This window comes from Schistocerca americana, chromosome 4 (assembly GCF_021461395.2).
Source record: "Schistocerca americana isolate TAMUIC-IGC-003095 chromosome 4, iqSchAmer2.1, whole genome shotgun sequence".
NCBI lineage: Eukaryota > Metazoa > Arthropoda > Insecta > Orthoptera > Acrididae > Schistocerca > Schistocerca americana.
Window position 1 is genome coordinate 587,157,259 of NC_060122.1, and position 14,356 is coordinate 587,171,614.

Sequence of the window (14,356 nt, forward strand, 5' to 3'; positions counted from 1 at the left end):
GAGAGAGAGAGAGTTGCACTTGCATGAGTGTGTATGTGTGCGTCTGTGGTCTAATCTTGATGGTGGCCTCTCTGGCCAAAAGCTATCTGCGGCTCAGCGTCTCTGCTGTATGGTGAGCAGCAACTTTCCTTTTCATAATATTGTTACATTCCATCCTGGATTTTCCATTGTCTGATTTCTTCAGTGTCAGCATTTCTTCACAGTAATTATTCCTTTCTTCCCTCTCTTTTAGTATTCAAAGTCTTTCATTTTCTGACCTGTCAATTTTTCCCTGCCCCCTCCCCCACCCCTTCCATCTCTATCACACACAATGCACTTAGCTTTATGCTCTACTTAACTTGTGAATAATGTTTCATCAGTAATCCCTGTTTTGCATATTACTGTAACTTCTACCTTTAAGCTCTCAGGTTTTCAAATCTCATCCAGAGAAGTCCCCCAGCAGTCTGTTTGGTAAGTCTCCCCTGACTTGGGGTACTGGTTGACTTTTCTAAATTCTCCCCATTTCCTAAACCTGACCAGATCTTTTCCTTCATCCCTCTTCATTCCCCTTCAACCCTTCTGTTGGCAAAAGGAGCCCTAGCTCTGAAAGCTTACAAATTTAAATACCTTTATGTGTGTGTTCTCTTGCCACCGCTTGGTGAGTAGATTTTTTACCTATCCAACTGCATTATATTTTCAAAGACTGATTATTTTCATTGAAGTTAAGAATTTGGATTTCTTTTGAACACCTCAAGCTAGCTAGCCATTGACAACAGGCATTTGACAGTTCCTCCAACTCCTCCACATGCAGATTTACCAAGGCATTTACCAAAGAGGTTGCATTCTGCTTTTATACCAAAAACTTGGTGACACTGTCACAAATTTTTGTAATCAGTAGCCCATCCATCATTAAGGTATAAAATTTTCAACAAATTCACTCACTGTCTGTCTCAAGAGGCTGTTTTGTCACAAAAAACATGAACAGCTACTGTGTCATGCCTTCAGCTATCACTTATATTGTGGATGCTCTTACACTGAAACACAAACTCAATTGAACAAATGAATTAATGTGGGATGCACAGTGACTTAACTGTATCCCCAATGTAAAACCTGCACAGAATCCCATACAACAAATGAATAATTTTCTGCAAAATTTAACACAAGTTTTCCTTCAGCAGGCTTCAGGTTTTCTTTCATTTTAAAGATACTGTGTCTAGTTTTTCAGAAGGAAATGATGTATTATCAGGTCAGATGTTTCAGTGAGCAACTCCAGTAAGAAGGATGCAACAGGCATTTCTTTTATTTCAAGTGATGGGCGATCTGTTGGCAACCACTGTTTGTATTCGACAACATCTGGATTAACATCTTTACACACAACAGTAAAGTATGACCCCACTGCAGTTTTCCCTTGACAACTTTTACACTGATGGAGCATGCAATCTTTTGATTCAGTGTTGCATACAATGAAGCCCATCAAAATTTTAACTTTTTTTTCTTTGTGGCACAAGCGCACACAATGTGCATCCCGGAGAACTTTATTGCAACATTCCAGTCAGGTATGAGGTCACAGAATTTGGAAAACATAATTTTACAGTCAAACTTATTTAGATAATCAAGTGTTTTTGTCTGTTATTGGTGACCAGATAGCTGAACACATGATCCTTACAATCAGTGCAAACTCATATAGCCGCTGATTGGACAGATTGCCCCCCCCCCCCTGCCCCCCCCCCCCTCTCTCTCTCTCTCTCTCTCTCTCTCTAAACAAATGACACACTGTAGGTGCTCTTACAATACAAGAATGAAGAGAACAACAATATAATTTAATTTCAGTGAACAATAATTGGCAAACAGATAAAACCTTACAATGCTGGGACCATGTGGACTTGAAAGTTGCTAGTACTCTTGTCTTAGAGAAGCAAATTTGAAGTACTTCTTTTCATACATATATCTGAAGCTGTACTGAATAAAACAGCTAACAGTACAGAGAAGCAAATTGTTAATGCAACAACATAAAGAGTCTATTCATGGAAAGTGGTACACTTATTCTTTGAATAGAAGTAAAAAAAGTGTTAGTTGTTTGCATTTGAATACATCTGAAAACACAGTGTAGCATAGTTAACATTATACAGAGAAAATATGCTGTTTGCAATGAATGGACTTCCAAATTGTAGAAAAAGCAAGAAAAAATTTCTGGGGCAAAATTTTCCTCCTATTCTCTCAAGAACTACACATTCCTAAAAGCTAAATTTTGCAGGTCCTACATAGAAACTAATGGAGTACAAACACCCAAAAGCATACCATTTTACTACTATTACTTTGGGATGGAATTCTGCCCAAACTGAATGTTTCTTGCTATGACCAAATTTCTTGACGAGACTGAGTACACCTGGTGCGCTAAATGTTAAAGATGTGTACACACATACTATCCAAACTAATAAACTAATGAATCAAGTCTCAGAGATATAGTTTAACTATTCACGGAAACACACAGCTTCAGATGTGATGAAGTGCTTATTGCAAAATTTTGACAGATTTGACCAATGGGTCAACTACTGCATACTGAGAGCTAACATTTTGTGGAACTATCTATAACAAGAACATACAAAATTTGAACAGAACCTGATATAGTAAAGTGGGGATCATTAGACTTCTTGGTATGGAATGAGTTTATGTGCGTTATGGGATGAGCTAATATGAATTGGAAAATTACTTTATTCAGTAGAGGCGCCATAGTTCAATGCTCTATTTTACTCAGTTGATGATTGTTATTACACTATGTAGGGTACTGTGAACCTACAATATCACTGCCATGAGTCTAGTGTCAGCATACTTCAGTTACCTTCTTACGAAGAATTGTTAAAGGTCACTAATGTACTCAAGATAAATTTAGGGCACTTTTACTTTTGCCCAAACAAAGTTAAGTGAAATTCAATTCTGGCACCGACAGGAAAGGTAGACAGGAATAGACAAGAGATAATTATTAATATGTTTACATGCAGACAAATCTGCAATAATGATGTACAATGTGACTCTTCAAGCTTTCCTAGAAGATGTGTTGTAAATAGTCTTGACCGGTTTGCGGCTGGATCACATTGTGCAATTTCCGCAATATTTCCTCGGAGCAAATGTCCAACATCTTCAGGTGGTTCAACCTTTCTGGTGGCTAGGTACGACTGGTCGTACCTAGCAAGGTCGAACCATCTGAAGATGTCTGGCAGCTGCTCCAAGGAAATATTGTGGAATTTGCACAACGTAATCTGGCACCAAACCCATGAAGACTATTTACAATGATGAACAATGCTGAAAGGTAGTACATTTACTAAAAATGAAGTATATAAATCAGCAAATGTGACATTTCTGAGAAGCTCTGTTTTATGAAGGTGTGACAGGAAGTATTGTCAGATATTTAGAAATAAAGCATTTATTAATGGTAAAAAAGCATATCTGAATAATGGTGTATGGAAACATAGTATTCTGAGAACTTGTACCAAGAAAGGCAATAAACATAAAACTAAAACACACACATTTTTTTAAACTATGTATTCGTATTTGCTACTAGTCCGAATTAAAAATCATAAAAGATTGGATATGCAGTAGGATGTCAAGGAAATAATCTATTCTGGGGCACAAATATGCATTCAAATAGTATATACCAACTAATAATGAATTAAAATTTTTCTTCTATTCACCAAAGTAACTCGCGTGTTTGCTATGTTATAAGAATATCAGCTGATAAGGCAAAGTGGACAACTTACTGCTGATTATGAGAGCATTAGATTTCATAGTAACTGTGGCACGCATCAACACTTAGGAGAAGTTGGGGTAAGATTCCCTTCACCTTAGAGTATCTTCTTCCAACAATTCATCTATCAACTATCAACTTTGTAACTAGTAAAGCAACACCTTCATTCGTCACACTATTTATGATGTAAATTTGAGAAATAGAATCTCAAGGCTATTCAAACTCTTAACAAGATTTTCAGTGGTGTGGGATTAATCATTACCAGAAAGACAAATGACTATATCTTATAGTGCCAGGGCCTGACCTAAGTGCCATAGGCTCTGCATTTTATCAATCTCTGTAAACTGGTACAGACTCTGCACAGAATCAATAAATGATTCCAATTGCTATTCAAAATAATGTTATGTATGAAAGATGAACTAGTGGGTCTGAGATGGGGAGAGAGAGAGAGAGAAGAACTAGTGGGAGGGAGGGAGGGAGGGAAGGAGGGTATGTATCAGCACACCCTAAATATGAAATCTTTGCCACTCAAAGTTTTCTGGAATCACTGTGAGAATTTATACGAGTGTATCTTAAATGGTATGACAAAGAATTTTGTATCCTAACCTACCAAGAAACAATTTCAGTTTTATAGCAGATAACCCAGAAAAAGGTAATGTGGACTTAAATGCCTTTCAATAATAACTAAATTCTAATCCAATGATTGTCAATGTCATGGAGAATTTGTCATTTTATTCTTACACTCATCAAGCCAATCTAGACTACTTTCAGCCATCAGGTAGGAGAAATTCGGCGATTTCACCTTAAATCATACAGGTCAAGAGTGAATGTGTCACATCATTATTTCAAATCCTGCTGAAAACAAATATATGTTGAAGTTTCACATGATACCTCTCCTAAACTACAATATTCTGATTGTATGGTGATTTGTTCAAACACTACAGACGCCTCTAAATCGGAGTATTTGTGAAAATGTTGTAACGAAAGGAAAAATTGTAATAAAGAAATCAAAAAGTGATACAGATCTGAATTTATTTTCAATAAATACTTCGTCCTCAATACTATGAGACATGATTAATACAAACATACCTTCGAGGTTTTTTTTTTTTTTTTAAATAATCCAAAAAACATTGTAATTTATTGCAAATTTCAAAATTATGTTTTGAAAATATGAATAGTTGAATAGTCACAGGATGTTAACTGTCTTGAGAAACAATGAAGTGGAAGGACTGCTGTCAACTACGACATTAAGGATTGGAAAAGGGCACAGGTCATCCCTATTTTCAAGAAGGGACGTCGAACAGATGTACAGAACTATAGACATATGTCTCTAATGTTGATCAGTTGTAGAATTTTGGAACAAGTATTATGTTAAGAGTATAATGACTTTTCTGGAGACTAGAAATCTACTCTGTAGGAATCAGCATGGGTTTCGAAAAAGACGACTGTGTGAAACCCAGCTCGCACTATTCATTCATGAGACTCGGAGGGTCATAGACATGGGTTCCCAGGTAGATGCTGTGTTTCTTGACTTCTGCAAGGTGTTCGATACAGTTCCCCACAGTCGTTTAATGAACAGAGTAAGAGCATATGGACTATCAGACCAAGTGTGTGATTGGATTGAAGAGTTCCTAGATAACAGAATGCAGCATGGAGAGAAGTCTTCCGAAGTAAGAGTGATTTCAGGTGTGCCGCAGGGGAGTGTCGTAGGACCATTGCTATTCACAATATACATTATAAACAACCTTGTGGATAGCATCGGAAGTTCACTGAGGCTTTTTGCGGATGATGCTGTAGTATATCGAGAGGTTGTAACAATTGAAAATTTTACTGAAATGCAGGAGGATCTGCAACAAATTGACACACGGTGCAGGGAATGGCAATTGAATCATAATGTTGACAAGTGTAACGTGCTGCGAATACATAGAAAGAAAGATCCTTTATCATTTAACTACAATATAGCAGGTCAGCAACTGGAAGCAGTTAATCCTATAAATTATCTGGGAGTAGGCATTAGGAGTGATTTACAATGGAATGATCATATAAAGTTGATAGTCGGTAAAGCAGATACCAGACTGAGATTCACTGGAAGAATCCTAAGGAAATGCAATCGGAAAACAAAGGAAGTAGGTTACAGTACACTTGTTCACCCACTGCTCGAATACTGCTCAGCAGTGTGGGATCCGTACCAGATAGGGTTGATAGAAGAGAGAAAGAAGATCCAATGGAGAGCAGCGCGCTTTGTTACAGGATCATTTAGTAATCACGAAAGTGTTACGGTGATGATAGATAAACTCCAGTGGAAGCTTCTGGAGGAGAGATGCTCAGTAGCTCGGTACGGGCTTTTGTTGAAGTTTCGAGAACATACCTTCACCGAGGAGACAAGCAGTATATTGCTCCCTCCTACGTATATCTCGCGAAGAGATTAGAGCCCACACAGAGGCATACCGACAATCTTTCTTTCCACAAACAATACGAGACTGGAATAGAAGGGAGAATCAACAGAGGTACTCAAAGTACCCTCCGCCACACACCGTCAGGTGGCTTGAAGAGTATGGATGTGGATGTAGATGTAGATGTAGAATGCATGAAGTTCTTAAACTGTCAAAATATCTGTACATAAAGATGAGAGAATCTGAAATTTTTGGTTATTTAGAAATTTTCTCCAAAACCCCATTCTAAATCTTCTAAAAATTTCATAGTACATTAGTTGGTCATTGTTCTTAGGGAATGTACAATCAAAGTAGACAATACTTATCTGTAAAAAAACATGAGAAATTTTTTAGGTAGACCTAGCTCTACTCGCAAAGTCAAAAAAAAAAAAAATCATGGGCACTTAAATATTTAAATTGATTGCTGATTTTAAGTAAACATCATGAAAAATGGTATTTCTGAATCAAAATAACATTATAAGTGAGTGGGAAAACAATTCATAGTTTTGTTCAAAAGGCTTTTATGACGAAAATGAGATATAGAATATTTATAGCCCCTTTTCTTTTTATGGTATTATTCACACATTATTATAGTCTTCTGTCATGATTTTACTTCATGACTTTCCATGAATTAAAATTACCTACAATGTGGCAATCAACACTGCACTGTCGAACAGAGTTCATTTGTTTTTGTTTTTTTTTTTGTTTTTTCACCTGCCATTGAACTTGTATAGCTAAGCTGAATTTGTACATGGACAAGGATGATCCAACAAGAGCAATACTTGGGAAATGGGAACTGCACACTGATCTTTTGATGATCGCCATTTGAAAGTATTAATAGGACCATGAGGTGTCATAAAGGAGACTGTTATATCTTGCATCTGTCCCTCCCACCACTGATTGTCATACACACAATAAATGAAGTGGCTCACTAGAGTCTTCTAATGTATACCGTAGTCTCCGCATTTCACACACAGTACCAGACTGCATTTCGTGGAGAACCATTCTTACAATGTATATGCCATTCTGGGATGCAACCCAGTAGTGACTTGCTTCATAGCAGACCACTCTTCTCTCTTCTGTAAACGGAATTCCCTTAATGTACTTTCTGTGACTCAGCATCTCCGCTATATGGTGAATAGCAACTATCCTTTTCATACTATTCTTACACTCTATTCTGGATTTTCCATAATAATAAAAATACACAAACAAGTAAACACAATTCCCAACCCATGAAATCTGAATATTGTTGGTGATTTGAGTTATTTTTACTAGTTACAGTCTCTCCTCTGAAGTATAATGTGGCAGCATGGGTCCACTGGCATGTACCTGGTAAAATGGGGCAGCATTTGCAATTATTAGGTGCTCAGCCTGAACAAGTAGTAGCCTTGAAAAGTGGACAAAGAAGAAAAACAAGCTTTATACAATTCTGTGCATCAATGTCATAACTGTTGTAGTGAACTTGTTACAAAAACAATACCAAATTAATTATGTGTCAGTTCTTTAGTTGGCATTGGCTTGAGAGGAGTTTAGTTTCTACATGTTGTTGGCAGTTACTGATAACTGAATGATCATGCAGAATATTAAAAGTCTGTGGTACTTTCTTGACTTTTTTTCTGAATGTAATGCTGAAACTTCAGAGTAGTACTAAGCTACAATTTCAAATTTGATGACAAAATAGCAGTTTTCATCCCTACAACTGAATATCCTGTGGAACAGATCACTTTTTCCTTAAAAGCTTACAAATAAAACTCCCATCACCAGGAAAGCATATTCCATATTGACATTAGAATTTAACTTATGTCTCTGTGACGCATTATCCTTTCTGTAGGGAGACAGCTCTCAAGCGTCACTCAGCTCCATAATTAAAGTACTACAACAAATAAACACAATTTATACTTACATTATCTAAGTGAATCACGTATAAATGAGTACTTACCTAAAGGAAACAAATCACAGTTATACTCTCTAATTTTTTCTTTTAAGTGCTGTATCCGCTGCAGTGATTCATGGCAAGAGACATCAAGTTTTCTCCTGCTTTTTCTAATTCTTTGTTGAGCAGGTGGAACAGCAACCCTGACCGAATGAACTGAAATTGGTATATACTGTTTTTGGCTGGCACTAGGTTTCTGATACTTGGGAGGAGAGGAAGACAGTGGAGGACTAGGAGGTTCCGTCTTCACAGCGACATCTGAATTAACACCCAGTAATTGTTCCTCCAGAAGGCTTCTTTCTTTAACAGGTTGCCAGCAGTTTTTGGGTGGTGACGGGCGTTTCCTTACAACGTTCTTCAATTCCGGACTAGGACTAGATGAATGGACTTTCTTATGTTTCCCTATCACTTTATTCTGAGCTATTTTTGCCTGCAACCTGTTCATGGTTTTTGAACTTTCGTCGTCTGACACTCTGTTGTCAAGCACAATTCTCCCAGAAATTGGCTGAAAAATGCTCTTAGACACAGCTGGTGACAACCTAGCCACATCAGTACCTTCAATTTTAATCATTTCACCAACAATGTTCTGCTCAGCAGGTTTGACATCGACTTCAGTACAATTAGGTTTTAACGATACACAGTTTTTTGTATACATATTGCTAGCATCTGCCTTCTGATACAATCGCAGAACTTGAGGCTCTGGTTCACTGAATGTGTAAGGGTCATCTGATTCAGTGTCACCGTCCTTGACACCTCCTGAATTTAATAATGCTTTCAATCTGTCTGAAAATTTCAACTTTCCATCTGAAGATGGTGAAGTGGGTGATGGTATATTGTCCTTATTAGGGATCATCTTGCCTTTTCTGATTTTATAATCTTTCTTTGGTGCCATACCAACAGCCACTTGTGTGTGGCCATTACAGAATCTGTAACACAAAATCAGTATTACTCTTTTTTGTAATTTTAAAGTGAAACATTGTTATAAGAATGAAGAGGTATCATCTTTAGCTGTATGATTTTTGCTAATAGGTTCTGTCCCTTTTATTTTATTTTTTTTATTTCAGTGATGGGTTTGGAAACCTTAAAGCAATTTTTCAATGGTATTATGTGGATACTTAGGTAAAGTGGTTTGAATGCTGTACACTACAATTCACCATATAGCATAGATGCTGAGTTGCAGATAGCTAGTACAAAAAACTATCAAACAAAACTTTCAGCCTCACAGGCCTTCATCGGAATAAAGTTTGTGTTTGAATGTTGTCTATTCTGATGAAGGCCTGTTTAGACTGAAAGCTCTGTCTGACAGTCTTTTTGTTGTTCGTATCTGCGACTCACCATCTTCGCTATATGGTGAGTCACAACTATCCTTTTTATAATATTGACATTATCCCATCCTAGATTTTCCACCATCTAATACACTAAAATTCATTATTTATTTATTTATTTTGTTACTAAAATCAACATGCCAGGAAGACAGAGGCATACTGACTGACAACTTTAACATATAATTTTAAGTATTTCACTGACCCTTTTCCCTTACTCCAAAAATCCAAGGGATTGCAAAATTTTGAAACTGTAGTGTGACCAAAATCTTCCAATCACATCACCATTCCGCACCACATAAATGAAATTCTTCATTAATTTTACTTACGGCACGGAAGTAACAATTACATCCTACTAGTGAACGTTATACATTCAATGTTACAAGCAATAACAACAGAATTCTTAATAAAATGATAACAAAGACCATCAAGCATCTATTACAATTCAGGAAATTGCATTTCTTCCACTAAACATTACAACACCTCATTCTACATATGCCATTCTAACTGTATCATCACACAGCTACTGCATACTTCACGAATGCTGCACATATATAGAAATACTCAATATAATAGTGGCAGTTTGCTTCACTCTGTTTAAAGCAGTTCAGTGAAATTGCCTATTCATGCTTCTTTAATGGATTGTAGTTTATTTCTCAGGAAAGTTCAAAACTGAGTTCAGAAGCACTCTTGAAAATTATTCTGATCTCACATGGAAACTTCATGCCGCTCATTTTACTATTATAATAATACTTATCACTAGCATTATGTTTTCTGATGTTTGGATTCCATGTACCGTCGCATTAACGTTCAGTGCAGCACGTGTGCATGACAAGGAATAGCCTGTTAATAAGGTGGAAATGTTTCATAGGATCTGAAATGTTATCGAATTTGGTATACAATCTCCCACTGAATTAGATATGTAATTACATAAATAAAACGTCAAACAAGTCACATAACATGCCATATTCAATATATTTATAAATTAAATTTAATAAATAAATAAAAATAATGTATTTAAAATGCATATTATTTACCTGTTAATTATTTATTTATTTTTATTATTTTATTGTTATTTATTTTATTATTATTTTTATTTATTATATAATTTATTTGGAAATTAAATTTAATAAATAAATAAAAATTAATTAATTAAATTATACGGGCTCATCAGTAAAAACAAACAGTTTTCACCATGTATGTTTTATTATTTGTGCCAATAAAGAAAAAAATGTCAAAAAAGACAAAAACACAGTTATATGATGCAGGTTATGTTGCATTTTACCAAAATGTGTAGACTCGTGACAGGTTGTGTCCTGCCTTGAAATCCTGATGTGAGCAATGATGTTTGAAATGTGTACAGGATGGATACAGTGTATACCCATGTAATAATAGTGTGCCAGAGATGCAGCAAGCTGATAAATCCACCCTTACAGTCAAGAAGGATGAAGGACTACTGAACTAAGAACTGGGGGACTTGGGGAGGGCAGGGGGGGGGGGGGGGTTAGTTGCATGTCTTACTGCAGTATGGTGAACTTGTTCAGTTGGTTACTGTTTTCTGCTTACTGAGTGAAGGTTTTGTGTAGCTCTGTGTACATAAGAAATATTTAACACACAAATTCTGTTAGGAAGAAGTTCTGGCTGGATGTTACTGATCGAATTCTGAAAACTGGGAACACAATAAGAAAGGCAAAAAACATTCCATGTATACTACTTCACACATGGTAGACATTTATACTAAAGCAAAGCAAATGGCATGGCACTTTTCTGCAAGATCTTAAGTTTTTAATTTCCAAGAGAACTTTGCTAATTTTATACATTCTACTTTCGCAAACATTTGAACCTACATACATGAAAACCCAGTGATGAAGGTCGAACAATTGTTGAACTGAACACACTAAGTTCGACATGAAAAGCCTGCACATCAGTCAGTCAAACACAGAAGTATGCGCTTGAGTACACAGGTTACGATACAGATTATGTGATTAAAAGTGAAAAATACGCAAAATCCTGAGAAATGGACTATCACACACAAAATAAAAATGGAGAGGAATGGGATAAGGGTGGGGAGAAAGAAAGAAAGACTGAAGAAATGTTTATAAAGGCAGGCAGGTGTGTGTGTGTGTGTGTGTGTGTGTGTGTGTGTGTGTGTGTGTGTAGATGAGGAACAAGAAGAAGCAAATCATGAAAGTCAACATAGGTATAAGTTACAAATCAGACCCACAAAGGTGAAAGAGGATACACACATACAATTTCACCAAGGGAGATATATGGTGAAATCACAGGGTGTCATCATCCCCATCATTATAATGATGCATCTGTCATGTGCAGCGAGTAGTCTGAGCATACAGACAGAGACACGGATTTGTCCAGACAGTTATTATGTGAGTAGAGGCCCTCTAGCTGGAATTTCTTTTAGTTTAACAGAACTCAGTAGAATAAGGAAACTCACACGAGGATACAGAGGAGCGAGACTCCGTCTGCTTCACAACAGTTTTATTACAAAATAAACAGACACAATGAGAACCAGGAGAAGTTATCACTCTGCAGTGGAGTCTGTGCTGACATGAAACATCTTGGTAGATTAAAACTGTGTGCTGGATCAAAGCTCAAACTTTCAGCATTGAATATTGTGGGTAATGCCCTTTAAGTTAAGAGCAATGACCATGTAAGGTAATGTTCTAGTCCTTGTACTGCATACAGTTTTAATCTACCAGAAAATTAATACAGATATTTGTTTGTGTGGGAAAAATATTTTTAAGCTAGTACAAATGAGCTCCTCTCATCACAGTCAATCACCTTTATGTGAGTCCCCATGTGTATCCACACTGATGTATGCAGTAAACATTTTTTCTATCTGCATTCAGTAAAGACACTCCCTGCAATTTACTTTTAGGTAAATTTATTTAAACATTTAATTTTAAAATTTGTATTGTATTTGCAAATTTTAAAAATTCTTTTTACTCTGTTGAAGTTGGTAGATGTAAATTTTTTCTTTATCTTGACAAATGCATTTTGTGTGTGTGTGTGGGGGGGGGGGGGGGGGGGGTGTTTTCATGCCTTCTAGCTTCCAGAACTTATTGTTTAGCCTCAGATCATTTCAAATATCCAAAAATTTTTGTCTTTCTGTGCATCATATTTCTTCTTGATGCCCACGAATATAATGAAAATATTTCTCCCTGTCATATTAAAGTAGATATTAAGATGATTCGTTATTTGCATTTGATAAAGACACACATCTTTTTCTTATAATAGTGATTCTATGATAATTCATTTGGTCACTCTTCTTTCGAGATGATGCTTGTTACTCTGAACAATACTTGCAATCTCATTGTTGTGCTTGTATCACCACTCAAAATTATTGAATTTAATGGGTTATTTGCATATGGGTTTCCTGTTCACATGGCTTTCTTGCCACATGAAATGCTTATCATGCCTCAAAATGTTTTCTAGATGAATTTGACTGGGTACAAATTATACCAGCAGAAAAATGCTCCTCTCTGAGCACAAAAAATGTGAGTATGTTCCCGTTTACGTAAAAGACTGATTGAAAAGAGGGGTACCAGCTGCCTCACTCTACCTTCCTTCGCACTTTTAAAAATTTTCCCAAACATTTTAGCATGCAAACATATTCACACTTTTTTAACGTGCAACTCACTTTAAGGGGAGCCGGAGGTGCCTATGCTGCCCATGTTAAAATCACTAAGTTTGAGGAACATTTATGAATAAACTACCAAATAGAAAATTTTGAATTTTTTTTTACATATAGAGTGGTTTAGTATTGCAGATATGACAGAGGGATTTTGGAGCATCATTTCTAGTTTCCTTCCAATTATTTTTTTTATTAATGACCCAAATTTTTTTACAAATAATTGCTTTATAATTAAAGTGAAATGAAACTACTGAACATATTGCCAAATGGCTGTGTTACAATGTAAGTTTGACCACTAGGAGTGCTGTATAAAAATTTCATCTCTCTAGCTTGAGTGGATTTTGAGAAAATGTTCCTTATATTCGAAAAATTCTAATTTACGGGAAATGGCTATCAAAGTTTCTCAATACATTCCTGCACTATAGGATGGATTATCAGGGTCTTCTTCTTCATTCTCCAAAAGCTTCCTCTTCTGTCTTCTTTTCTGGCCTGTTGTTCCATCATACTTCATATGCCTTTCTCTTCTTTCTGCTCCTCTTATCCTTTCTCTGTCAATATTTCTTAGTGCTCGTACAGTGTTCACCCCAGCTGTAAATCCTAATGCCTTCAGAACTTCACACTTCACACTGTTTTCTTGGTTGTAGGTTGCTATTGCATCATAAATGCCAAAGTGCAGTGTTTTTATGCTTACAAACACCCTTTTAGGAATCACTTTCCAAATCAAATTGTTTACGCTCTCATTAGGATTCTGCGTCTTTCCGTATAGACATTTGTGTAACAATTCTGGCTGTGCTAAGTCATGAAAAATTGGTTTTATTGCATTTATCACAGCTGCTGGCAAACCATGTTTGTGATCATAGTCCTTTTTGCATTATATTTGCACCAGGAATCTTTTGGGCACAGGCTGTGTTGAGGGTATTCATTGGAAGAGGTAGTATGAAGGAACAATGCCCACACTGCTTTTCGCATGTCACTAACATTACTAGTATTTTGCCTTATAGACGTTCAATCACCTCATCAGTAAGCCTGCCTTTCCCTCCTATTGTCTTTCCATCACTGAGCTTACTTGAACCCGAAGTTTGTTTGAGCCTTCGAAGCCATGCACCCATACGCTTTTGCACATGCCCAATGGATTCCAACTTTTCAACTACAAATTCATTTCCATATGGTTTCAGTTCCTCTATAGCCTTGAAACCTTTGGAGTCACCATCCCCAAGGTAGTATTTGCTAGAAGATGTCACAGGGCTATGGCCGGCCATGTGTTGCTTAGCAGAAGAACGCACTGTTTCAGTAATT

General features: G+C 36.5%; 1 protein-coding gene across 2 annotated transcripts in view; it reads right to left on the minus strand.

Moving 5' to 3' along the window:
* The window catches only part of LOC124612688 (INO80 complex subunit D), a 158,534-nt gene that overhangs the window by 93,313 nt on the left and 50,865 nt on the right, over positions 1-14,356 (minus strand). For both annotated transcript variants that reach the window (XM_047141023.1, XM_047141024.1), the window contains one exon: positions 8,093-9,012. In XM_047141023.1, coding sequence (XP_046996979.1) covers positions 8,093-9,012 — 920 coding nt within the window. The remainder of the gene's footprint in view (positions 1-8,092; positions 9,013-14,356) is intronic.